This window comes from Falco peregrinus, chromosome 5 (assembly GCF_023634155.1).
Source record: "Falco peregrinus isolate bFalPer1 chromosome 5, bFalPer1.pri, whole genome shotgun sequence".
Classification (NCBI taxonomy): Eukaryota; Metazoa; Chordata; class Aves; order Falconiformes; family Falconidae; genus Falco; species Falco peregrinus.
In genome coordinates this window covers 67,532,308-67,558,594 of record NC_073725.1, presented here as the reverse complement: position 1 = coordinate 67,558,594, position 26,287 = coordinate 67,532,308, and the positions used below count along the sequence as shown (strand labels likewise).

The 26,287-nt window shown below is 57.6% G+C and overlaps 1 protein-coding gene across 3 annotated transcripts in view; it reads left to right on the top strand.

Annotated features, from left to right (window-relative positions):
• Positions 1-25,973, top strand: part of CSNK1G2 (casein kinase 1 gamma 2) — a 46,420-nt gene extending 20,447 nt beyond the window's left edge. For 2 of the 3 annotated variants that reach the window (XM_055806540.1, XM_055806541.1), the window contains 12 exons: positions 9,490-9,986; positions 17,739-17,779; positions 18,295-18,364; positions 18,766-18,914; positions 19,415-19,649; positions 19,879-19,964; positions 20,394-20,478; positions 20,584-20,732; positions 21,189-21,272; positions 22,946-23,050; positions 24,841-24,947; positions 25,426-25,973. In XM_055806540.1, the coding sequence (XP_055662515.1) occupies positions 9,800-9,986; positions 17,739-17,779; positions 18,295-18,364; positions 18,766-18,914; positions 19,415-19,649; positions 19,879-19,964; positions 20,394-20,478; positions 20,584-20,732; positions 21,189-21,272; positions 22,946-23,050; positions 24,841-24,947; positions 25,426-25,480 (1,353 nt within the window). In that variant the 5' untranslated portion in view covers positions 9,490-9,799 and the 3' untranslated portion in view covers positions 25,481-25,973. The remainder of the gene's footprint in view (positions 1-9,489; positions 9,987-17,738; positions 17,780-18,294; positions 18,365-18,765; positions 18,915-19,414; positions 19,650-19,878; positions 19,965-20,393; positions 20,479-20,583; positions 20,733-21,188; positions 21,273-22,945; positions 23,051-24,840; positions 24,948-25,425) is intronic. The other variant, XM_055806542.1, reaches the window with a different exon arrangement.
• Positions 25,974-26,287: the final 314 nt, after the last annotated feature.

Below are 26,287 nucleotides of genomic sequence, written 5' to 3'. Positions count from 1 at the left end.
TTTGTGGCTTGGATTTTTTTTTGGACATGACTGAGAGCCACAGATAGAGGGGTGAAACGCAGAGCTGTTTGGGCTGGCTGATGGTCTGTGCTGGGAGCAGTACAGCTACGCATGGTAAATGCTTTAACTGAGGCTCAGCGTGTTCCTGCTTCATTTGCTAGCAGTCATTTTTCTGTTTGTTTTGTGTTAACTGTACAGCTGGAGGTGATGGTATGTCTGATTATTTGCTCTTAGTGAGATTTTTTTTTTAATTATGTTGCTAAGACTAGTGTTCACTGTGTGTGACCTCTCCGCTGCGCAGGGGGGGTGAGAGCCTGGCCATTGGGTGCAGCAGAGGCAGAAGGGGTTGATGAGGCTGAAGGTGCTGGGAGCACCCTGTGCCCACTGCGTGAGGCGCTGAGCTGAGCTGCAGCGTGTGGGTGGAGGCCTTTCTCCTCATGGACATACCACGTTCTCATTTGAAGATCTGGGAAGCCGCTAAGGGAGAGGAGGTTTGGAACAAGGATGCTCAGATCATGTTGGATTAAAAGCTTTGCTACTACAGTTTAAGTTTTTGTGGGTTTGGTGGTTGTTTCCCCCCTCAAACACTAGAAGAAGTTCTGGTAGAAACATTAGCCTTGGCTTCATTCTTTTTTTTTAAATTTCTTTTCAAGAAACAACCTGGAGGAAGGAACCCCATGTTTTGGACAAACTGCCCTTGCAAATTTCCTAATGGTAAACATAGTGGGGCCAAAAGTGAAACCACTCTGTGGTGTTTGTTCACTGGAGGGGGACACCAGCTGTATCTGTTCCTGTGTTGAAGGAGAAACTGCTTCAAACACTTCTGGTAGTGACCATGGTGATAGGACTGTGTCTGCTGTGTAATCGATGACTCAGTCTGATAGCACTGTATAGACGTGAACCAGTGTCCATGTTTGTGCAACGAGGAATGCGACAGCTTCTGAGAAGCAGTCGGGGAGATGGGCTGTAGGGCTTCAGGCGAGGGCTGCTCCTTGGGCCCAGCAGGCTGGTGGGTGTGATGTGAGGATCCAAAAAGCCCATTTGTGACCGTTGGATATTCGCCGCCAGCAGGCCGGTGACCTTGCGTGTGGGCAGCAGCAGTGCAGGTATGGTGGGTGGATTTCACGGGATGGTGTTGCTGCTTGGTGGGGAGTTTCTTCAGGTAGTTACAGGGTTCTCGTCCTTTCTCTGAAGGAAGCCTTGGAGGAGGCAGGGTGGAAGGTTGCTGAGCTCTCAGCACTGTTCCAAAGCTGGGAAAGAGCCAAGCATCTCCCCAGGGACCTCAAATGGACGAGGCAGATGCAGGGGAGTTGTATCCCAGTGTAATGGCCGGGATGTGAAGGGCCGGGAAGTCAGTACATGCCCAAATCATCAGGGGGGCAGTGGCAGAGCTGCGAGCTCTAAAATCTCAAATTCTCAAAGCCCTGAACTTGAACTGTGAGGCTCCCCCACCTCTCGAAACACGCTGCACATTACGCCTGGGTTCCCCAGTGGCTCTGCATCAGCAGTTAAGTAACGAACTATTTAACAAGAGCTTCCTGTTGTGCTGACACCGACATGAACGCACAAAGGAGGAAACAGAGTAAACAGAGCTGTGCTGGCTCCCACCTCACTGTAAGCTGGGAAAAACGTTGGAGCTTGCAAGGAGGCCTGGACGCCATCTCTGCTTAACCTGACCCTGCTGGGGTCAGGGGATGATGTTCTTGTGGCTGTGATCCGCAGAAACTGCACAGACATCGTGCGTTGGTAGCAAAGCAGCTGCTTTCAGGACTTCCTGATTTTTAAGGGATTTCCCAGGACAAAGGCCCCTTCACCTCTACCCTGCTGCTCCAACTCCTCTGCAGGGGCTGTCTGTGAGACACAGCCAGCCCTCCATCCTGATGAGGTTGGCACAACTCTCCTGTGCTGTGGCAGGTCAGATGCTCACATCCAGAACTCCCTTCTCTGCCAGGTACCTAGAGTTCCTCAGTCAAAGCACTCAAATTTCCTTTTTTTTTTTTTTATTTTTTGTTTTTGAGGGATTGGTAGGAAACTGGGCCATAATGAGCCAGTTTGCCTTTGTCGTAAGGAATATTCTGCTGTCCTGGGCGGTTTGCTCTCGTGACTGGAGCTGTAGCTGGTGAAGGTGCAAGGTGGAGCAAGCTCAGTGCTGCACAGCCCCACTGCCTCTCCAGCTCATGGAGGAAACTCCCCTGGACAGGGGTCAGGATGTCTCTTCAGCGTGTCTGCTGTGGGAAGGAGCTGCTGGTGAGCTGCTGTGTCTGGCTTGGAGGAGAGGTGCGTGTCCAGGGGTGGAGGAAGCTCAGGAGATGCCTCTGGAGCCCATTGTGTTGCTGGAGCCCAGCAGCACAAGACAGGGCGAGGAGCTTACACTTGCAGCTTATGGCTTTCATGTTGCCCAAGCAAAAGGCTGCTGTAAACTGCCCAAGTCCAAGTCTTGGAAGAAATCTTTATTTAAAAAAAAGGCAAAAAAACCTCTCCCACCAATTGTCTTTTTTCCTTAAAAATCTACCCAGCATGGATTTTTCTCATAAATGTTAAGGCTTGAGTCACAGGGAGCTTGGCAGCATGCTCTGGAGCGTGGTGCTGTCTCTGCAAAGTAGCAGCAGGACCAGGTTTATCACGGCGTCAGACACGGCTGTCTCAGACCAGGCTGACGGCTGTGGCAGTGTGTGTGCGTGCAGAGGTGAAGGGGAAGAAAGGCGGGCTGGGGAGTGGGTTCTTACTGCTGCGGGGCTGGGGGTGAGGCACTCCCTGGCTTTAGAGCTCTGTGCTGGTTGTGGAAGAGAGGAGTTTTGAGCCTGTGAAGTTAAATTGCTGCCAAAGGTGTGTGAATGCTTCCCCCTCACTGTAAAGGTGGCCTAGTTCCAGTTTGCTTGTAGTTTGTTCTTAAACATCAATTAAATAACAGTGGGTCATGCTGGGTCTTTACGCATGTGTATGTGCTTGCTGTCACTCCGTACAGGTTGTCTTGTACTGATCACGTTGGCTGTCCTGCAACAAATGCTAGCGTTGGGCTTGGACAGATCTGGCCTGAGCACAAAATTTCCAGAACATGAGAAGTAGTTGCATTATTTTTACATCTTGGAAAATCCACTGGATTTCCCTTTTGTGGTGGCTGTATGGGCAGGCTTTTCCTCAAAGCTTTCTGCTGTCGAAAGGGCAGAAGTGAGGAGCTTCAGCCCAGAGGAAGGACCTCAGCCAGCCCTGTGGAGCACAGGATACTGCAGACCCAGCGTGACAGGTTTCTGCTGCACTGGAACACTCCAGAAGGTTTTTCCTTTCGATCCAGAGAAAAGATGGTGGGAGAAGGTGACTTCATGGCCAGTCCCTGTCCTTTGGAGTAGCTGGCACAGCCTTTGTCCACAAGGCTCTGTCTTGTTCCTCCAGCCTGTATGGGCCTTTGCTCCCCACTGCCACCGGCATACGTGGGCATGGTGGCCCAGTGGAGGATGCAGGTATGGGCACAAACCTCCATCCTAGGAGGACCTTTCATCCTGCTACAGTTCACAGCATTAGGTTGGAATGAACATTTTATTTATTTTTTTTTTCCCCCTTTCAGCATCTGTTTCTCATTCTATAGTTGCTCATGCCTCAGATGAGTTGTTCCCCTCCAGAGCCTGCTTGACCTGGAAAGCCCCTCGTCAAGAGCTGTGCATGAGAACCAAGAGTTGTCCTGCTTGTCTTGGGTCTCTGGAGGCCTCATGTGGGTTGTGGGCCAGATGGAGAGGGCCCCAGCAGCACCGCCATGGTGTGTGGAGGCTGGTCTCCGTGCACTTGGGTAGAGCTCAAGTGTCTGCAGGCTGCCTAGAAGCTTCCAGCAGCCCATTGCCTTTCTCATTGCTGAGCCCTCGGAGGGTGCCTGCATCAGAACGCCCCGGTTCTCCTGTCCTCCCACCGGAGGAGGGAACTGCCCCCACGTCCCTCCAGTGCCTCCGCTCCCACCTCTGGCTTGACCATACCCATTACAGGGGTCTCCTGTGGGAAGCCTGGTGAGACTCCATGACCCCTCCTTTTGGGAAACCTCTGTGTCATGGCACAGCTTTTTCCCGTTTAGTCATGAGCAGGGTTGGCTGCCGGCACGGAAGACTGGAATACATTTTTAACTACAGACCTTTGTAGACATCATCTGGGACTGTCTGCAGCTTGCTTTAAAGATGTTGGATCTTGCTTTGTTTTAAGACTTTTGATCTCCTTGTAAGCTAAGACTTCATCTGCCTCTTAAACTTTAAAATTTATTGGGTTTTCTTTTCAGCTGTGTAAGGCCATCAGTTGCTTTTTGATTTGGATTTTTGCATTGGGAGCCAGCTGATGGGTCATCCTTTGGGACATCAGGGTGTTTGTGATTATTTTTAGCTTTTAATTGGCAGTGATCTGTACTTGGAGCTGCGTAGTGTCAAGGGCTTTTCTTTTTTTGTGCTCTCAAGAAGCGTTCCTTTCTCTTTCATCTGGATGCAGCTGTGTTTCTCTTCTTGCAAAGTGCACACAGTACATAAGGAAACTGGCTTCAAGGAACCATCCCAAAGGCTTGCTAGAGATCAGGGCTCAGGACAGTCGAGCCTCTGTGGCTGGTAGCGGCATTGCATCCGCCGGCGGGTGCCGTTTGGTCCAGGACACCTGGAATCTGTTCTGAGCATTGCCACAGACCTGCTCCCTGACCTTCACCAGTCACTGCCCTGCTCCAGGATGCTATTTTTTTCCTCTTCTTCCCCTCTTTTGTCTTGCCCCATTTAATTGTAACCTCTTTTGGGCAGGAACACTGTGTGTGTATAAAGGGCCTAGAACAATGTGCCCCAGATGGTATGGTACAAGTCCATTCTCGGCAGCCACAAGGTTTCGCTATACAGGAAAGAAATCTAAAATAAATAAATAAATAAATACAACTTTTCAGTATTTTATGCTTGCAAATGTGGCCGGAAATTTCCCGAGTCTTGATATTTCAGCCCAAGTCACAGGTCTCAGAGACAAGAACTGGCACTAGAATTGCAGCTTTTTCCTCTAAAAACCAAACCCAATCAAAAGCCCCCCACCCCCAAGCCCTTTTTTCTCACCCTCATGACTGCAGGGAAAAGCTTGTAAATGGGACTGGAGCAGACCTGGCATACTTAAAACCAGATGGCAAATAAAAGCAACCCACTATTTCAACAAAAATGTCATGAACCCCTTCTTTGGGTTTCAGATGATTGCTTGAGTGTATTTTAGCCCCCTTTATGGTACTTTCATTGTTTTTATGGTTTTGTTTTGGGGAGGTGCTGAAGTCACTTGCACTTGTTTGCAGCTTATTTCACTTTCAGGTTCCTTGGCTTGGAGCACTTGCATTGCAAACACTGCAGGGCAGTGCTCACCCACAGCTTGCTTTGGAATTTATTCTACCAAACTTCAAGCCTATTTATATTTTCTTTTCTTATTCGTCCCCCTTCTCCCTCAAAGAGAAAGCAGTTTTCTTAATCTCGTCTTGTATCAGATTTGATACCAGGCCAACAAATCCAGCCTAGAAGGTGCTTTTCTGAGGCTGCTTGCCTCGATGTGACCTTCTGGGTTAGGATTCCTGTTCAAAATGCAACAATGTGCCATCAGTTTTATCAGAGGCATCTTCCCCATGATGCTGGTACGCTGGGTGGTAGGACCCAGGGTCCCTGTTGCTCATCCAAAGGCTGTTGTGTTTTAACACACACAGATTTTGCAGGGCTGTTTGCTCCAGAGCAGTGGGAGTCCTGGGATTTTACCAAAGGTTTCTGTTTCTAATTAGGTTGTTCTCAATTTTAAAGGCTAGAGGTCTCTTTATGGCACAGAATGGAAAACCTGACCGGTCACTGACACTGCACAGAGAGGTGGGTCCTGCTTTTGTACCAAGGTACAGAGAGCCATCGCTCTCCTTGGCGCTTTTCAGATGCAAAAATAGATCCCTCTTAGCCCTCAGCTCCAGTGGCTCACCCACCGGGGAGGCTGGTGGGCAGAGTTTGAAGGAGCATCACTTACCCTGGCCTGACTCACACGGACGTGGCTTCCTGCTGCTCTGCCCGCCCAGCTTTGGGAAAGGGGGAATTGCAGTGTGGCAGCGGGCTGGCACGCAGCCCCAGCGCGGGCGTCGCTGCGGTGGCCTCGCTGGTCATCGCCCTGGCCTAGGTGCCTGAAATTAGGCTTTGGAGCTGGGTTCTTTGGGAGGGCTGCTCCCGGGGCAGGGGCTTGCTGTGCAGGCAGGGCTGGAGAGTCATGCTACACCGCTGCCTGTGTTTGTCAGCCAGGGGAGACGGCACAGTCTCCCAGTGCTCGCAGGAAACTGTATTTATTTTTCTCTTCTGTTAGGGCTCTGTTGCACTCCATTGTCTGAAATTAACTTGCAGAGACTGGCCCATAACTTTAAAAAAAAAAAAATAATAATCCCAAGCGCGGGGGCTGGAGCTCCCTCAGCTCTGGCTGTCGGCCGCCTGACTGTGCAAACAGTCTGGGCCTGAAATCCCCTGGGACTGAACATAAAGGTCTGATTCAAAATGAAAACGGGGTATGAAACTGTGGCCCACGCATCGCCGGCTGCCTCCCCTTCCCCAGTGCGTGGCTGGAGCCACGTCCGGGAAGGTGGCTCCTGAGGTGCCTGGGCAGAGCTGTGCTCTGCCGCCTGTTCTGGGAAGTTGTGGGGGAAATGGCTCTCTGGCGTCCTTGCACGAGGCCGGCAGAGGTGGAAGAAGTGTGAGCCGGGCAGGAGGGCACCATCAATGCACCGAACCCCGAGCGGAAATTATTGGGGGAGCAAAGAATGAGCAGGATATCACGTGTCAGCCATGTGCGCTCGGGGCTAGGGGAGAACAAAGCGCAGGGAAGCCCTGCGCCACTGCCGCTCCCACCTCGCTTCCTGCTGGCACGGGACAGAGCCTGCTGGCTGCCAGGGGAAGGTAGCGTCAGGGCAGGAGCCAGCGGCTGCCTGCCTTTGGGGAAGCTGGAAGGCTCTGTGTGCCTCAGTTTCCCTCGGTCGAGAGGTGCCGGGTGCAGCAGGATAGTCCCTAGGTGTTGGACTGCTGGGGGTGGCCTGGGCTGCTGTGCTCTGGTGATGCTCCAGTGGTGGTGGGCGCTGGAGGACAGAGCCTGCAGGGGAAGGCAGGGGCTCCCATCCCATGTGTAAGTCTTGTTCCCCAGTACTTGAACGGGCAGGTCCCACAGATGGGCGTCATGCACCCGTGACAGCCCCAAGGAGCTGGACCAGCACCCTGCACCTTTGGTACCTGCAGCTCCAGTTCCTCCTGGAGACCAGCAGCATTTTGCTGGGATGCTGTGGACGGTGTGGTGGTCCCTGGTGAGGATTTCGTGTCAGGTGAGGACTGGGAGCGGGGCAGCCCCAGGGAGCAGCTCCCTTGTCCACAGACCCTTACGTGGCTGGTCCTTCCCCCATGCCCCCATGCTGAGCTTTGGCTTGGGTGTCTTTTCCCTCTATTGCTGTTAGACCCTCCCCCATTTCCCCCCATGCACCCTTTAGCACAAGAAACCTTTTTTTGTTATTAATAGCTATTGAGAGCCAATAAAAAGTTTTACGGGGTTTGGCCAAGCGTCAGGACTTGCAGTGTGCTCATTTCCTGAAGTCTGAGCGCTGGAGGGGTGGGGGTTTGCTTGTTTAACCCTCAGGTAATGAGGCCACAGCAGCAAGGGCTCTTGGTGGGTGTCACGGGAGCACGGAGAGGCTTGGGGGAAGGTGGTGAGAGGGGGAATGGGGCTGGGGGTGGGCAGGGAGGGGTGAGAGCTGCCTCCCAGCTCGGCTGCTCAAAATGCAGCAAGGGCTGAGCTGGGAGCAAAACCAGAAACACATCCCTGGCAGTGCTCAAGGCCAGGCTGGATGGCGCTTTGAGCAACCTGGTCTAGTGGAAGGTGTCCCTGCCCATGGCAGGGGGCTTGGAACGAGATTATCTTTAAGGTCCCTTCCAACCCAAACCGTTCAGTGGTTCTAGGATGAGCGCCGGGGGGAAGCAGGCAGTGCGTGCTTGTCTCAGTCTGCCAGTCTCACATGGCCTCCCACTGTGCACCCAGCCCCTGCCTGACTCTCTGTGCTTTCCAGCCCATGTTTAGCTTCCTTGCTGTCCTGCTCCTGGCATGCTCTGTCTTCCTTCCATATGGGCATCCCTGTGAGGAGGGACCGAGCCTGACCTCCCCCAGGCAGCTCTGGTGGGAGTCCTGGATGGAGGGAGAGCGCGGCTCCCTCTTGGGAGCGTGGCTCCCTGGGCATGGAGCTGCTCGATGGTCCTTGTCCTGCCCCTCCAGGAGGGAGCGAGGGGCTGATCTCCCCTCGGTGTGGAGCTGTGCCTGTGTGAACACCATCAGCTGCATGGTGGGGGCTTGTGTAATACAGAATAGTTTGGGTCAGAAAGGACCTTTTAAAGGCCATTTAGTTTGACCCACCTGCAACGAGCAGGGGTGTGCACTTGGGAAGGACCTCCCTGGTCTGAGGGGCTGAGCTGAGTCCTGCCTGTTTGTGGGGGCTGAGGAGAACCCCAAGTTTGTCCACCAGCATGGGGCTTCCCACCAGCCTAACTGGGAAGTGCTGGGAGCTGCACACAAGGTAGGCAAGGTGCTGCACAACCACTGAGCGAACAAGCATCCACAGCCTTTCAGATACTCTCAGCAAGTGTCACAGCAGCTTTTGCCCAGGTGTAGCCAGCAGCCCTGCTGGCCACTGTGCCTTGCTCCGAGCTTTGCAATTAAAATCAAGGTTTGTTTGCGAGAGCAGAGGAGGAAGAGACGGCAATCGGGAGCTTGCTGTGGAGGTAAGCAGGGTGTCATTCAGTCCTGGGTTCCTGTTTGCCACTGTCTGTGGCAGACCTGGGCAGGCTGTCATGGGAGCCCTGAGTGTGGTCATTCCACACACATGTACAGCTGCTTAGAAACAGGGTCCTCTCCCACGCGTCCTGGCGCAGGATCGCTGGCACAAAAGTCCAGGCCCAGCCGCAGCGGAGGCTGGTGCTGGGGGGAAGTGCTCTGACTCAGCTGGCCACAACCTCTGGACCCGCAGGGACCCTCCCAGCAGGCAGCCGCCTGGGGAGAATATCCTCTTTTCAGTTCATAGGAAACTGCACGCCTGGCGTGGTTTGCCCTGTAACGCAGTGGTTTACGTGTGTCCTCCGTTCTTGGGGGCTCTTGGGTCTGACCAGTGGCAGTCTGGCCCCAAGCGCCTCGGCTGGTGCCTCTGAAGGTCTCCCTGCTGCCAGCAGCCCTTCCTCCTGGGGACGTTGTTCTCCCTGTGTGACTCTCCGCTGGCTCTGATCTGGAGGGTGCTCATCAAGTATTTTACCTGCCGCTGTGGTCAGACTTTTATTTATTTATGCCAGCATCTTAGACGTGGGGCACCCTGCAACGGTCCCAATAACCCCAGCTTCTCCCACCCTTCACTTGTGGCACCCTTCATCGTTGCGGGAGTTATCCGGGGGGCAGGAGCCTGGAGCCCGTGACCCCTGTTGTCCTCTGCCTCCTAGGTTCCTCGTGCTAATTTTCTTCCTCTCCTTTCCACAGCTGGGAGACTGAGGAGCCACGCTGGGAGGACCCTCTCTGCAGGATGTTCTCTCCACCAAAGAACTCCGTGTAACAGGCGATGATGACAATCCCGGCGGGACCTTGGAAAGCACTAACATTTCAGTAGCCCAGCACCTGCGGGTGGCCACTTATCCCTTCTTCTCCACGCCCCACTCTCCCATCGCTCACCGTGATGGTGTATTAACCAAGAAGAGCCCTGCTTCTTTCCTCCTCACCCCTCAACTTTCGGCAGCTCTGGGATTTGTATGGCAGCAGCGTAACCGTGGAGAGGCCGGGGTATCACAAACTTATGGATTTTGATAAGAGAGGAGGGAAAGGGGAGCTGGAGGAAGGTAAAAGAATGTCCAAGACAGGCGGAGGAAGGAGCAGTCATGGAAGCCGGAGTGCTGGAACCAACTCGGGAGTCTTAATGGTGGGTCCCAACTTCCGGGTCGGCAAGAAGATTGGATGCGGCAATTTCGGGGAGCTCCGTCTAGGTGAGAAGGGTTGTCTTCTGTCCTTGCTGTACCTACTTGTGCAGGGATTGCCCTGGTACCCACCTCCTGCAGCAGGAGGAGCTGGCACATGCCTGTGACTGTCAGCACCAAAGGTGGTGACCGGCCGTACAGTGTTGAAGCACGGCACGTTGCAGGTAGCCCTTACTTCCTTCAGTTTCCTTTTCCTCAGCCCCTTCAAGCTGTGCTTGATCTTTCAAAGACCATCACAGCCCGAAGGGCTGATGGCAGAAGTGTTTCCCATCTCCTCCCCATACCTGTTGCCCTTCGGGTTTGCCAGGGAGAGCGTTACGCTTCAGCCCTGTCTGTTGGAAGCGGTGCTGGCCCGTGCAGGCCTGCGTGTGTCCTCCAGTCCGGGAACACTTGGTGAGTAACGTTTCACAGGGTGCTGCCCTCCCACTGCACCACGCGCCTCGGGAGAGCGGATGGAGCATGGGGGCCTGTGGGGTGTTCGCCCTGCTGGGGAAGAGAGTCAGTATTTTAAGCCGGGTAGATTCTCCGTTTGTTGAAACTGGTGGTTTTGAGACTCTCCTAAAATTTTATGCATGGGAGAGAGAAAGGCCTGAATAAAATCCAAGCACCTTCCATGGTCGCTTTGCATTTTGAACCAAGTTTATCAGGAAACAGTTCAAGCAAACTCTTGTTTAGAGGGTGGGTAGCTTGCTCCTCTCCCAAGGACTCTGCGTGCCCCAGGAGGCTTTCAGCAAGCTGTTAACTCTTCGGTTGGCATCAGGCAGCTGGGAGAGGCCTGGCAGTGCCAGGTACCGCTGTGCCAACAGTGCAGCTTGGATGTCTCCAGGAATGCGTGTTGGACGTGTTGATGGAGTCTCTGCCAGGCAGAGCGTCGGCCTTGGCAGCGGGTGCTTTGGGAAAGGGCTCGTGCCCTAGGACGAGGGAAAAGAGCCGGGCCCTGGAGCAGGCTGGGAGCCTCTGACAGCCGTAGATCTCGTTGCTCCCTGGTATTTTAAGCAGTGCCTTTTCAAACCAAGGTCTGAGCTAAACCTGCAGTGAATGTGGTCATCTCGGCAGGCTGCTTGCGTGCAAAAGGAGCAGGAGGTGGGAGGCGCTGGTGGCAGCTCCGGCTCAGGCACCCGCACGGAGGGTGTGGGTGAGTTCACCCACCTCGCTGTGCCGCCTCTGTCTGTGGGGAGTTAATGTTAGCTCTTCCCAGCGTGACAGACTGGCTGGTGCCAGGCTAAATCGTCCTGTTCCTGAACTCCCTGATGGGATCGCCACTTAATTGCAGAGCTTGGGAAAACGCTGTGTTTAAAATCCAGCCAAGTGGTTCCCGCATTCAGCAGTGCCTCGAAGGTCTGTCTCTCCCGGTGTCGTGAAGGGTTCTGATCCTTCCTCCAGACCCAGGTGTTGTAGGAGAGGTATTTTGGGGATTTTGCTGTACCTTTCACTACCTGATTCTTTCAGTACCCAGGTGGATCTGGACGCCCCCTGGGAATGCTGCACCTCCTGCTGCCAGCACCTCCCTGCTGGCAGGGCTCTGACCTGTGCAGGGTCTACTTGTGTCCTTCCACCTCCTTTTCCCTGCTTGCCAGTGAACATCCCACAGCAGGCATGCTTCTGGGCAAGCTGTCTTCCCAGAATGTGCTCTAGGCAGGAGTCTGATACAACTGGGGCTGTGGCCGTTGCTTTGTCTGTCGTGCTCAACACGGGGGGTTGGTGTGACCCCCTGCCTTGGCCTCCCCGTCACTTTCTGGGGACAGCACTGAGGTGGACGTGAGTCTTGTGCAGAGCTCAGGAGTGTCTGTGAAACTGGCACGCCGGGTCATTCAGAGCAGAGCTGCTGCAGGGACCTCAGAGCAGTTGGGCTTAGTTTGCTCATGGCAAGCAGTGAGCTCTGGGGCTCTGCAGCGGTCGATTCTCGCTGCGAGAGTTTGTCCTTGCCACCAGCAAGAGAAGCTTCTAGTCCCTTCACATGGTTTTCCTGCCCTGTCACACCCTGTAGTGCCTGGCCGTAACTTGGTGAAGGCCTGAGTACACGATCTCATCGCAGTAGTGGAAGCCACAGCTATGTGGCTTTTCTCCTAAAATCACATCTTTCTTCCTTAGGTGTGCCTCGGAGCTGCGTCAGGGCTCAGGAATGCTTTCAGGACTTCACAAAATGTAGGGATTCCTCCAAGTGCAGATGAATGGCAAGGGACCAGAGGGATCCTTCTGTGAAGTGGTGGCATGAGCAGGGATGCTCCCTGGCTGTTGCTCAGTTTTCCCCTGGGAATGGAGTATTTGGTCCTCAAGGCAGGCTGGTTGCAGAGGTCAAAGTGTAGCTGTGTTTAAAAGTTCCCAAATCTTCTTTGGACTTTTTTCTTCCCTAAAAGCCAGGAGATCTTGCAAAAACATGCTAGGAGGTGACTCCTCCAGCTCCCAGCAGTGGGAGGTGGAGGACAATGTCTTCCTGAAACAGGTGATACTTTGCCAACTTCACCCCTGCACCAAAAGGCAGGTGCTGATCTGTCCTTCCGGGTGCCTCAGCTCAGCCACCTCAGATAGAGACAAGTGTCCTCCCAGGCACGGAGGTGTCCAAAACCAAAAGTGATTTGTTTAAAAATAATTTTTTTAAAAAATTGGCATAAGGCATTTGTGGGAAGCCAGAAGGGGAATGACTTGGGCAGGAGTTCCTGGCTGCCAGGGCCATGCTTGGATCCTACCCCTCTGTGTTCATGCTGGCCTTGGCATCCTGGGCGATACACAGACGTAGTGCCAGCCCCTCTCCCAGTCAGGTGGCACTGCTGGCCCGTTCCTCCCTGTACGAGCGTGACTGGAGAGCTGGGCTGGGAGCTGGAGCGAAGTGGCTGCCCCAGCCCTCTGGCATATGGGATCTGGGGGGAAGCTGCCTGGGGATTACCGAGGGGCGGGTTTAGGTTGTGCAGGTGGTGGGTCCTGTTACCTCCTGGTCATGATGTCCTGGTGCTTCACCCTGGGCCGGGCAGGGCACCATGCCCCAGCCAGCTTATTTCTCCCCTGGCCAGTCTGCAGCAGTGGCCAAGCGCCAGCCCAGCTCCTCCTGGGACTTTCCAAAGACAGCCTTGGGCAGCATCCGCAGCCTGCAGCCCCCTGAGCTCCCCCCTGCCCATCTGTGCCAGAGCTGGATGCTGCCCTCTAAAACACAAGGCAGGAGGAAGCTGGTGGCAGCAGGGGTGACTGGAGCGTGGCTGATGGCTCATGTGCCCTGGCACTGGGCTACAGCCGAGTGGCAGGAGCCTGCAGCCCGCTGCCTCTGCCAGCTGCCTGTGCCCCCGGGAGCCAGGCCAGCACGTTCTGCTCGCGGTGAGGGTTCGTTGGAGCAGGCATCTCATAGCAGCTCCTCGGTGGTGCTTTGGGGTGGGCTGGGACAGGCGGAAAGGATGAAAAGCCAGTCATTAACCAGAAAGGTCGAAAATGAGCCCAAAGTACCTGGGTGGTATCAAAGCCCCCTTCCCTGAGCTCCACCTGCTGCTGGGCTGCCTCAGAAGCACACTTCAGAGCCAGGAGCTGCTGGGCAGGGGGCTTCCTTGATGGCCACTCCCCCGAGCCTGGCCCAAGGCCAGTGTTCTGGTAGGGCTGTGCCACAGAGCTGCACCAGGGTGCTGGGAGGGATGGGGACCTGGTGGAGGCTGTTGCTTCTGTTCTTCCTGCAATAACCTTCGGCAAGCATGCTTTTTGCAGTTTTCCAGTGCTTGTCCCTCTCCCCCAGCCGGGTGCTTTGATTTCTAATGGCAGCTTGGAAACACAGTGTTTTTTCTTCAAAATTAAAAGCTAGAAGTTACCTTACTTTTAAAAAGTAAAACCAGCATTTTGGAGGGAAGAAAATAAGAGCGGGGGTGTCCTTGCGCAGTGTATGAGCCAGCAGTAGGTCACTACTACAGCTGGGCTGGGGCCACATCCCAGCTGAACAGTCACGCGCGAGTGCTGGGGACATTCCCAAGCTCTCTTGAGCTGTGGCTCTCACCCCCAGCCTGCAGCTTCCTGGCTACTCGCAGGGGGGTTACTTCTTGGGGGCTGCAAAAGGTACCTGCAGAAAATGCAGGCTGGGCTCAGCACACCGCACGTGATACCCTTCTGTCCTCGGCTCCACAAGAGACCTACGTGTGCCTGTGGTGAAGGGCTCAGCCACCTCTGAAAGGCAGCTGGCTGGAGCTGCGGACCCACCTCGAGCCGGAGGCAGCTCACGGGGGTCTTTGGGGTAGGCTGTGGGAGAGAAGAGCCCATGTGCTGCCAGCTAACTGCTCCTCTTGCCTCCCTTGCTAATGGCTCACACTTGTTTTTCTTCTTGGTCTTTCAGAGACTCCTCTAAGAGGAAGGTCAAACTCTAAAATAACTTCTTTTTTTTGTGATGGTATTAAACCCCAGTGCTCCAAGGAACTGTCATTTCTTGGACTGATGCAGCTTGGGGCTGCGGTGCTGGGCCGGTGCCTGGCTGCTTTTGCACAGAGCTGCCGTCTCCCGTGCTCCTCAGCTGCATCGCCTGGAGACCAGAGAAGCCAAATTACTGGTCCCAGTGCCCAGGAGCAACTCGGTGCTCCTGCCGCAGGCAGGGCCATAGCGCAGAGGCTTCCAGCATGGTCAGTGTGGTGCTGTGCCCTGCGCCGTGCCCTGACTGAAGGGCAGTGCTGGGCGGAGGGGCTGGCGCAGGGGAAGCCACTTGGATGGGGACCGGGTCGGGAGCCCGGCTCGTCCTTGGGCTGCTGTGACTTGCAGGAGCAGGTGCCGGACCATGCTGCTGCCAAGGGCGCCTTCAGGAGGGGGACAGTTCGGGGGTTAGCACGGGGTTAAGGGAAAGCCATGTCCGGCTTTTAAACATGATAGGGACCCCAGGTCTGGCTGCCACCTCCCATGGGTGACTTTGGCTTGGCTCTGATCACGGCTCTGATCACGCTGCATCTTGCACATGCCGGCAGCTGGATTCAGAGGTGCCGCCAGCACTGAGCAGGGCAAAGGCCTCTGCAAATGTGAATAATTTGCTTTCTGCAGGCCATCTTGCCACTTTTATCTTTCAAAAGTACCTTTTCTTCTATGAATCCTGCAGCACTGCGTGCTTGAGTCCTCCCCTGGGGCACTTTGTGAACTCCAGCACATTTTAGGTGTTCAAAAGTTATCATTGTTAGTGAGTGCTTGGTGGAGTGGGTGGCATGGGGGCAGTTGCAGGAGCTGCTCCAGGAGCTGGAGTGGGGAGTTCCCCAGCATTGGCCGGACCCTGCCAAGACAAAGACCCTGCAGCCCTCCCTCATTGCTCTTGTGCTTTTTCTTTCCTTTTGCCTTTTTTCTTTTTTCTCATGATAGACCAGTTCTGCTCTTTGCACCTTTCTTTTTTTAATTGGAGAAGAGGAAGAGGATGGTGGTGGTTAGACAGCAGCGGTGGTTAGACAGTGCTCTCTCTGCTCCCCTGTCGTTTGTATCAGCTTTGTCCAGGCACTCCGAGCATTACAGGAAGGGGTGAACCGTGGGGGTATCAAATTATTTGGACTCGTTTCTTGGGCTGGGGGAGGGCTGCCAGCTCCCAGAGCATTTTTGTGGGTAGCTTTCTGTGCCAGCAAACCGCTGGGGGGTCAGCGTGGTGGGGGCAGGACAGATGCCACGTAACAGGGATGAGGTGGACCTCTTCAAGCACAGGTCCCGCTGGGGATGCTCCTGCCTCCTTCCCTTTTCCCTCCCTGCTGTGCTGTGTGGGTTTTGCAGGCCCCTCTGGCAGGTATCCTCCCATGTTGGTTTTTTCCCTCTTCAGGCTGAGCTTAACCTCAGGGAAAACCCAGCTGTGAGTTTTCTGATTGCATGTTGCTGCCGTGAAGGCAGCAGGGATTTTTTTGGACTGAACTGTACGGCCTTGAGGCCAGAGCCCACCTTAGCTGGGGCGCACGTGGGGACTCTGCTGATGTCACAGGCAGAGCCACGACTGCCTGGCTGGGCTCTGCCTGCCCCTGCATCCCCACCGACTTCCTCTCCCTTGCGATTGTTTGCAAAACACAGAGGTCCTGGTGTGTGGAAGATAAGTTGCCTGCACGCGCTTCTCCTCCCTGCCAGCTGCCTTCTCTCCCCGTGAAGTTGTTGGGAGGTGACTGCTAGCAGTGGGGGTGAGGGAGCTGCACTGGGGTCTGTCAAGATTTCAGTTCTTCCCTGCCCCAGTCAAGTTCCCAATGAACTTGAGGGTTTCCTTGAGCCCTCTGGAGCTGTGCCCGGGTCGGAGGGATGTCCCACCTCTTGCCCAGGAATGTCAGTCTGTGATGGGCCAAAACCCCTGGGTCTGCCATATGCTTGTGTTAGCCAGGCGTTTTGCCCTCCCAAATCACCTTCCAAATTGCTGTGACAGGATTTGGTTTTGCAGGGGCAGGAGACAAAGTGGCTTGGCAGAGGTCCCCTGGGATGAGAGAGGGTCAGCGAAGCAGCAGGATTGAGTCCCTCCTTGGCTGCAGAGCTGGTCCCTGGGAGGAGCCGCTCCATTAATATCTCCCATTCATCCCTCTTCCCATAATCCTGCCACCGACGCTGGCGCTTAGCAGCTGGCTCTGATGTCACCCGGCAAGGATTTATTGCTGCTTCAGGTGGAGGGCAGCAGTCAGAGCAGATGAAATCTTATGCCAGGAGGAGCTTGTTCCCTGAGCAAATTGCTTGGAGAAAATCCGAGGAGACAGATGCAGCTCCATCAGATACGCACATGCCAGGCAGTGGGATCGCGTGTCTGCTGGCTGTGTGTGCTGTGGAAGGGAACCTGCTGCGGTTAACTCCCACCTCCCTGGTGTCCTGAAGGGCTCTGGCAGAAGGTTTCTGCAAACCTCTGTAATCTCTTCTTTTGTGGACCCGAGGCAGAGGTTGTACTGACTCTTTTCAGGTGTGTAGCACCTTCCTCGTGCTCTCCTCCTCTCTGGGATGAGTGGGGTGATGTGCAGACCCCATTGGTTCAACCTCTCTGTAGTTATGGGTGTGAGAACTCCTGTGAAGGTGCTGAGCTTTCTAGCAGGTCATTTACAGGGTTTTGGGGTGGCGTGGCTGCCCTTCCAGCTCTCTGGGCAGTTGGAGGCAGCCGCCTGGCCCTCTGTGCAGTACATAGATGCCTTCAGCTCCTCCGTCTGGGCCGTGCCGTGGGTCTGCTCCTGGCTTCCCCTGCACCCTCGAGTGGGTGGGAGCATCCCAAAGGATGAGGTTGAGTCACATGCATGTGTGCACACGTACACACGTGTGGCATCCCCAGGAGTGACCCCAGCCTTGGGGAAGGGATTTCCACCTACCTGCGGTGTCTTTGAACCGCTGCCAGCTGCAGTGCCTCAAGCTGCCTCAGTGCTCCTGGGGGTCCTTGCTCCCTGTCACCCTCTGCGTGGTCCCACCGCCCACAAAGCAGCATCCCCCGACTCTGGAGGCCCCCCCCCAGAGCAGGGCGGCCCCTCTCCATGCAGGGCTGTGGCTGGGAGAAACAGCAAGTCCCAGCTTCGTTCCTGCCTTGGCCAGTCACATCCCTGCAGGCCTGGACTGGGACACTGCCCCCTCCCAGCAGACTTGGCTCCAGCCCCCCAGCAGCCTGCCCATCCCAGAAGAATCCACGTACCCCATCTGAGGGTAATTAATAGGCATGTTGCAACTCCTTGCAGTGGGTTCCTGCTCGTGCCTCAAGGCCTGTTTGTGTTGTGGGAGCTGCTGAACCTGTTCAGGACGTTTTGCAGCCCAGGAGCCCTTGGGGACTGCGGAGGGTGTGAAGTGGGGTTAATGCAAAGGCTCACTTGCTTTCAACTGCCGTTTTCATGTTTCTCCCTGCAGGAAAGAACCTCTACACAAACGAATACGTAGCTATCAAATTGGTGAGTCCCTCCGTGGTTGGGGCAGGTGATGTTCAGGCCCAGGCTGTTAGAGCGCGTTGTGATGGATGATGGATGGGTGGCTGCGCAGGGAGCTGTGCTCACTGCCAGGAATTGAGGGCAGGCAGAGCAGTGCGCGTCATCGCAGGTGGGATGACCTGGGCCTGGGGAGGGAAGAGCTGGGTCTTTGCTTCTCCAGGACCTCACTGTGGCCCATGCTGTGCTCAGCTGGTGCCAGCGGCAGAGACCTCTGGGAGAGGGTGGTCCCCACTGGTACCTGCTCCCATTAATGTCCACCCCAGCACCCAGATCTTTCTGGAGGGGGTGGATCTGGCTTCCACATAGGCTGGCTTTCTCTCATTGTCCCCTGAGGCTTCATCTCCATTTTATGCTATTTTTTCCCAACCCCAAATGCTCTCAGTCCAGCTGCTGCCAGCACTGAAAGAGGTGTCTGACACCCTGACTTCCCTAACATCCTGCTCCCTACAACAGCCTTAACTGTTCTTCTCTCCTCCAAGGAACCCATAAAATCCCGGGCCCCCCAGCTGCACCTGGAGTATCGGTTCTACAAACAGCTCGGCAATGCAGGTATGGGGCTGGGCTGAGCTGCCACGGGGAGGTGGCTGCCTGGGTGACACTGCCAGGAAAGAGAGGCTTCCTATAAATGTGACTCTGCAACTTTGCTTCCAGCCTGAGCAACTCCTGCCCATCTGCTCGGCTGGGAGAGGCCGATTTTACACAGAGCCACATCTAATCTTTGATCCTTTTCTATTTAGTCCTTTCCCCCCGCCTCCCCCGCAGCAGAGTCAGGATGCAGATGGAGCTGCCTCCTTCGTGCTCTCTGCAGCACAGAGGGAGGGCAGTGCAGAGACATCCCCCCATCTGCAGCCCCCTGTAGCAACTCCAGCAGTGGCATGGCCGTGACAGCATGGCTGTGTGCTGCTCAGCTCCGTTGCAAACCCTGACAGCCCCTGCTCCGTCTCTTGCAGAAGGAATTCCTCAGGTTTACTACTTTGGCCCCTGCGGGAAGTACAATGCCATGGTGTTGGAGCTGCTAGGACCCAGCCTAGAAGATCTCTTTGATCTGTGTGATCGGACCTTCACGCTCAAGACCGTCCTGATGATCGCAATCCAGCTGGTGAGCACAGCACCTCCACCTCGGCAGCAGCTCTGCGCAGCTCACCCAGCCCGCCTGGCTGCAGACCACCCTGGGGGAGCGGGGTGATGCGTGGGCACAGCGGTCAGGCAGCGTGGGGACCCTGCAGGGAAGGGGAGGGGAAGGAGGTGCGAGCCAGTGCCCGGCGTGCCGCAGGAGATGCTGCCTGCTGGCACACCCTAGACCGCCTTCATACCTCTCCCTGATGCAGGAGGGCTCTCCCTCACCCCACACAGCCCCTCTGAGCACAAACGAGCATCTCTCACTATGTATGCAAGATGTGGCCAGACTGAGGTTGTCTCCCGGGGCTGGAGGACATGCTGTGCCCATCCTGTCAACCCAGTACAGGCTGAGTGGAGCAGGATTGCTGGCTGGGGACATGGCAATCGGAGCAGAGTCAGGCCCAAGGGAGGAGGCGCAGGGAGGCACGCAGGATCATGGTGCGTTTCTGCCATGGTGCTGACATCTGCTTCTGCCCCTAGATCACACGGATGGAGTATGTCCACACCAAAAGCCTGATCTACAGAGATGTCAAGCCAGAGAACTTCCTGGTGGGGCGGCCGGGCAGCAAGCGGCAGCACACCATCCACATCATCGATTTTGGCCTGGCCAAAGAGTATATTGACCCCGAGACCAAAAAACACATCCCCTACCGAGAGCACAAGAGCCTGACAGGGACAGCACGCTACATGAGCATCAACACCCACCTTGGGAAAGGTGTGTGCGTACCGTGCGGCCAGCCCTGCCTCTGGGTGGAAGGGGAGAGGGGAGGGGGCCTGCAGGGTGCGAGCTGCCCCCGGCCAGAGGTGGGACTGGGGACAAACTGCCTCTCCTGCTCTTCAGCCTGGGATGTTGGCAGGGGGCTTGGGGTGCTGCAGGGTCTGGTGGGGGCAGGGGTGGTGGCTGTAGTAGGAACATACCTGTGTCTCTTTTTCCCTCCGTGTAGAACAAAGCCGCAGGGATGACCTGGAAGCATTAGGGCACATGTTTATGTACTTCCTCCGTGGGAGCCTTCCTTGGCAAGGCCTCAAGGTAACTACTGGCGCCCGCTGTCCCTGGGCACGGCTGCACCGTGGGTTTGGCTCTGCCCTGGCATGGGCAGCATCGGGGAAAGGGGGAGAAGCTTTGGCCCCCGGGCTGTTGGAGGGTTGGCACCCCACCAGATGCAGGGTTTGTTGCTCTGAGCTGTGTGCCAGGCCCTTGCTGTGCTGAGCAGCTGCAGGTGTCCCCCTTGCTTTGTGGGAATCCCAGCAGCTCTCGCAGCGGCTGTCCTGGAACCGCACTCCCTGGTGTTTGTCCTTCAGACCTGCCCAGGGTGAGGGGATTCCCTGGGAATGAGCTCTCACTATTGCCTGGAAAGGGGGGACCAGGAAACCATCTGTGGTCTGATGGGACCCAGCGCCTTCCCTGCTCGGGGGACATGCCTGGTCCTTGTGCTGACCTGCTCCTTGTCTCTGCCAGGCTGACACGCTAAAGGAGAGGTATCAGAAGATCGGCGACACTAAAAGAGCCACTCCAGTGGAGGTGCTCTGTGAGAACTTCCCAGGTGAGGGCACTCTGCATAGCCTGGCCCTGGCCCCAGCCTGGCCCCAAACCCGCTGGCCTGGCATCTTGTCCCCCTGCCCCACCTGAGCCCGCTCTGTCCCCACAGAGGAGATGGCCACGTACTTGCGTTACGTGCGGCGGCTGGATTTCTTTGAGAAGCCTGACTATGACTACCTGCGGAAGCTCTTCACAGACTTGTTTGAGAGGAACGGTTACGTGTTTGACTATGAATACGACTGGGCAGGGAAACCGCTGGTGAGTGGTGAGGGAGCAGGGGTGGACAGAGGGTGCTGGGCCCCAGGGCGCCCTCGGGGCGGTGGGCAGCATGGTGGGGAGTCAGTGTGGTCTGAGGCAGCAGCCAGGGAGGGTGCAGGTCGGCAGTCATCCCTGCCACCCACGTCCGCGCCCAAGGGATAGCTCCACCAGTCCTCGAGATGCCGGCTCCAAGCTGGGGCCGTCGTGCCAGTGAGTTAAAGCTGTGACTCAGAAATGCGGGGCTCCGGGAGCTAAGGGGACCCCAGCAGCTGAGTTGACACCTCGCTTTCTGGTGGTGGGCACCCTCCATGGGCTCTCTGCAGCCAAATCCCAAGCGTGGAGCTGCTGGGGCAGGGATCAGGCCCCGGTTCTGGGGTGTTTTGCATGCTTGGCCAGGGGCTGGGTGCAGGGTGGCTGCTTGTGCTGTGGCTGATGTTGTCCTTGTCGTGTCCCCAGCCCACCCCCATTGGCACGATGCACAGCGAGGTGCAGGTGCAGCCCCCGAACAGAGACAAAGCACAGCCACACACCAAACACCAGGTGAGCGGCGGCACTGCCCTGGCTGGGGCACGGGACCGCGGTCGTGCGCGGTGCAGGCTTCTGCTCCCGGACTCACAGAGCCCGGCGGGGCCTCTGGCTGGGAGCAGGGGCTGGAGCGTCCATTTTCCCCCAGTGCTGTCTGTGGGAGGGCTCCCTCCCTGCACGCCTGGGTCTGTGGCTAGCTGGGGGACCGGGGCAGTGTCCCTGGGGCCAGGCAGCCTGGTGGAAGCGGGAGGAAGCAGCGTGGAATGCTGGAGCACAGCGGGGAAGCGCCAGGCTTGGGCTTCAGCTGGCACACTGCGGGCACGGTACAGGCTGAGCCACCTTGCGCTAAGGACGGTGTCCCCAGCGCCGTGTCCCCACGGGATTAACTTGCTGCTCTGTACGCGGTACCACTTTCTCAATGGGACGGGGGGATTTGTGGGGCAGCGTGGCAGCGTTTCGCCCTGTGCTGGAGAGTGGTGCTGGCTTTGCCCTGGGAACCGTCAGGGCACGTGGGGCTGAGCTGGGCACAGCCCGGGGCAGGGAGATGGGCAGAGCTGTGTGGGCAGCTCCCTGCCTGGATCGCTGCGGAACAGGGCTGGGCTGCCCGGCCCGGCTCTGGTGCGGTGGCCTGTCCTACCCTGGCGTGGGGACTGCTGCTATCAAGTGCAAAACCTTACGTGTTTCCCCAGCAGTCCTGTATGGGCACTCATCCTGTTGCCTTGAACCTCTGTGGGGAGCAGGGCACCTGCAGGGTGCTGGAGCCGAGGGTGCAGCATCCTGCCTCCCTCAGTCACCTATCGGCCTTGTGGTGCCCCGTGGTGCCCCTGGCCAAGCACAGGGAGCCTGGGACAGCCCTGGTGGCAGGGCAGCGCTTCCTTAGGGAGAGGGCAACACCTTCGAAGTGCCCATGGCTCGTTCTTCCCAGTCAGGTCTGCTCTCTCCCTGCAGCATCCGAGCATTGCTGCGCTCGCCGTCCCTTCTTGAGAGCAGGGGGAAAAGCCAAGCACAGAACTCCCACCGCCTGGGAACGGTTTCCAGCCTGGGGGTGCAGGGTCTCCCAGCAGCCGTGGGGCCGTGCCACGCTCACCGTGGCAAGGGTTTGGCAGCGAGGTGCTCCCCCGCTGTTGGACAACTGAGGAGCCCGTGAGCTTGAGGAGCAACACAGCTCACCTCCTCGCAGTTGCCCCACAAAGATCTGCGTCAGCCTCGGAACATTGCGCTTGCAGGAGAGTGGCCAGCAGCGTCGCCTTGGCCTGCCTGTGTCTCCCTGCGCAGCGAGTGACTCTGCTGGCCCAGCCTGCTCCAAAACGCAGCCACTGGCCCTGCGTGGGGCTGGCCGTGCTCCGTGGGGCAGCGTGCCCTCAGCTGCCTGGAGGGGACCTGCCCAGAGCCCAGCTGCATTGCTGGAGGTGGGGGTGTGTGCGTGTACCTGGCAGGGGGGATGCAGACCCACCGTGTCACCGCAGGGACTGCCCTGGGAAGCTGCCGGGACGGTGCTGCACGAGTGCCTTCCACAATCAAAAACTTGAGCTGCTCCAGTCATGTTTTTGCTTTTGCATGTCTTATTTTCTCGACTCCCTTTGCCACTCTTCTCCCTGCCCCTTCCCTCCACCTGTCCCTTCTCTTCCCCATTCTTCCTCTTTTCTTTTGTTTCTTTTCATTCTGTTCCTCCTGCCTGTCACGAGCAGCCGCCCGAGGGGACGGAGTTGTGGGATCCTCAGGCCGGTGGGCAGCCTGCCGAGGAGCCTTTGGGAGCTCACCTGGCAGCCGGCAGGCTCGGGGGGTCCGTCCAGGTACATGCAACCACGCGCCGAGGGCAGGGGCGGGCGCGGGAGGGAGCGGAGCCGACCTGCGCCACACAAGCTGCCTGTACAGCCAGGCGCAGGCCAACGTGTGTCCGCCAGCCGTGCCAGGGGATCAGCCCTGCTCCCTGGCCCTGGGGCGGCACCAGGGCCACGCATGCCCAGCGTCTCTCCTAGGCTGCAACACGTGCTGCCCAGTCCCCACGGTGTGGGATGCTCATGGCTCATGGGCGAGGCTGGCGCTGCTGCCCGGGGGCTGCCAGGCTCCCTTGGTGCTGCCGCTGGGACTTGGAGGGCGGTTGAGACAGGTGAAGGAAGTGCTGACTCTGTGCCACGCAGCGGCATGAGCAGCCGGGTGGGCATCGGGCTCTGACCCCAGCGCCGCTCATCCCAGCAGTGCCGGACAACGCGGCCTTATCCCGTGTGGGGACTTCCCCGTGCCTCTGTGAGTGGAGCGACGGCTTCGAGCCCTGCTTTTCCTCCCTTTCCCCGGGCAGTCCTTGGCCTCATCTCCCCGCCTCGGTCCTGCACTCGCGCCGTCAGCCACGTGCTCGCTGCCCTCGCAGCCTTCTGTCCTCTGCCGCTCAGCCCCTCTTGTGCTGGTGGGATCCAGCCCACGCAGGTGGCGGGGCATCCACAATGGGTGTCCCCCCAGCTGTGCCCGCGCTGCTTCCTCCGTCCGCTTCCATCCCCGCCGTTGCTGCTCCTTCCTGCTGCCCCACGGTGACTCTGTGCTGATGCTCAGTCCCAGGCTTGGGCCTGGCTCCCTCCGCTGCTGCCGCAGGACCAGGGCAGAGTGTGGGGCCAGCTTGTGCCCTGCCCCGCTCCTCCCGTACCACATCCCCTCCCTGCCACGGCGGCTGCTCCCTGCTCTCGCTCTGCCAGCCAGCCCCTCGTCCTCTGCCTGCCCCCGGCACTGCAGGGGGGTGTTGGTGATGCACAGGGGTCTCCGAGCTTGTTTCGGGGGGCTGTAGCTTGCCGTAGCCCTGCAGCTGGGCACCGTGGCTGTCAGAGGGCAGCTCCTCCATGAGTCTGGGTCAGGCCAAGCCTCCTCGCCAGGGGCGAGTAGCTTGGCCATCCTGTGGCCTGCGCAGCCCAAGGGAGCTCCTGGCTTTGCCTGGGGGCGGTGGGCGCAGGAGGGCGGTGGGGGTTCAGGCAAGTCCCAGTTGCCTGTGCCAACCCCATCCTTGCTTTGGTGACTTGGATCTCCCGGCCCTGGCACTGTGCATGGCCCCGCTGCCCCGGCGAGGGGGCAGGAGCCCACAGGGTGGGTGCTGGGCTGCGTCCCGCAGGGGCCGGTGTTGTTGGGGCTTGGGGCTGGGGAGCAGGAGCTGTGTCCAGTTGCTCGGCCACGGCAGGGCCGCCTCGGAGCTAACAGCTTCACGGGGTCGTGGCTCCCGGGCACAGTGGGGCTGGCTGCCAGCAGGCCCCTCTCCCGGTGGGGGTACGCAGGGCTTCCCAGGAGCCAGGATCCCGCGGTGGGGGTACGCAGGGCTTCCCAGGAGCAGGATCCTCCTGGAGACGCTGAGGGGATCAGACCCCTCTGTGTGATGGGGCTGCTTGGGAGTGCTCAGCACCGAGGCGGAGCACCGCTGTCTGGGTAAGGGCACCGTCCTGTTGCCCTGCTCCGGCTGCTCCTGGCTCGTGCAGGGTTGGGGGGGTCGTGCCACCTCCTGGGGCTGCCCCCTCTCTGGGACGCAGCTGCCATGGGGTGGGGGACAAGGCTAAGGGCCGGCCTGTGCCCCACGGGCTGCCCTGCACTGACGCTCGTCTCTCCCCAGGTGATGAGCTCCACCAACGGAGAGCTGAACACGGACGACCCGACGGCAGGACATTCGAACGCCCCCATCACAGCCCCCACCGAGGTGGAGGTGACAGACGATACAAAGTAAGGACGCAGCCCTGCTGCCTCCCTCTCACCGGGCCGGGATGGACATGGGTTTTGGCAGGGCCTCAGCCGCTGCCCTGCAGGGGGGAGCAGCCCAGATCTAGTGCAAGTAATTGCCGCTCTCCCCTGGCACCCCACAATGGGTGTCCCTGCAGGGTCACCGCCACCCCCAGCCCCTTCTCACTGCGCCCTGCCCAGCCTTGAGGCTCCCCAAAGCCAGTGCAGAGGGACACACATGGTTCTGGGGCCGTTCCTGCTCCAGGAGCCCTGGCGTTTGCCATGGCTGGCATTATGTGCCATGGCCGGCGTCACTCACCCTGGTCACTCACCATGGCCATCGCGGTGCTCGCCGTCCAGCCCTATGGGGCACTTCCTGGGGCTCAGCAGGACGCCAAGGGGTTTCTCTGCCCTGACCGTGGGGCTGCTGAGTCCATCCATGTCACGGCCTGGGCGCTGACAGGGTCCCCTCTGTCCCCAGGTGCTGCTGTTTCTTCAAGAGAAGGAAGAGGAAAACCACCAAGCGTCGCAAGTGAGCTGCCGGGGCCGGGTGGAGCGGCGTGCACGATGGCTCCTCTCCCTCTGGCCGTGGCTGGATCTTGACCTACGGAGCCGGCAGCGGCCCCTCGGTTTGGAAGGGGACGGGGGGGGCCGAGCCGGACGGCCTCCCCCAGCGCCCCACGCGCAGGCGGGGAGCGGGGCCTCCCCAAACTGCTTGTCCTTTCCTCCGCCACTCACCCAGTGTGTGGCCGTTTACTCGAACCAAGCCCAACTTCGCTGAAGTTCCTGCGTCTGTCAAAAAGAGAAAAAAAAAAAAAAAAAAAAAGAAAAGAAAGAAACCGAAACAAATCCACATGCTTTTGAGTCTATAACAAGTTTGAAAATGGGGATCAAGTCAACAGACTCTGAACCGTCGCTGTCAGAAGAAGCAGAAGACAATTTCAAGAGCAGTGGGCTAAGGAGGAAATTTTTTTTTTTTTTCTGTTGCTTCTTTGTCTCTTAAGTTAATTTAAAGTGAGTCTCGGTGCAGAGTGCTGAGTCGTCAGTCTTTGACCGTCATCTTCAGTGTTACTGAATTCTGCTCTTCCTTTAGGCCCCCGGCCCCGCGTCCCCCGTTGGGTTCCCCCTCCTTCGTTAACGCCTTTGGTGACGAGCAGTGCGGTCTCCGGTACGGTGAGAAGTGCTGGGGGGTGTGCGGGGCAGGGGAGAGGAAACGCGTTTACAGTTCATTTTACGATGCACTTTTGCTAGCAATACAGGCGCTGTTTGGTCCTGCCAGGAACAGGCCGGTGACTCCTGGGGACGAGGGACAGCCGGGGCACCGGCCTGTCCCGGCCACTGCC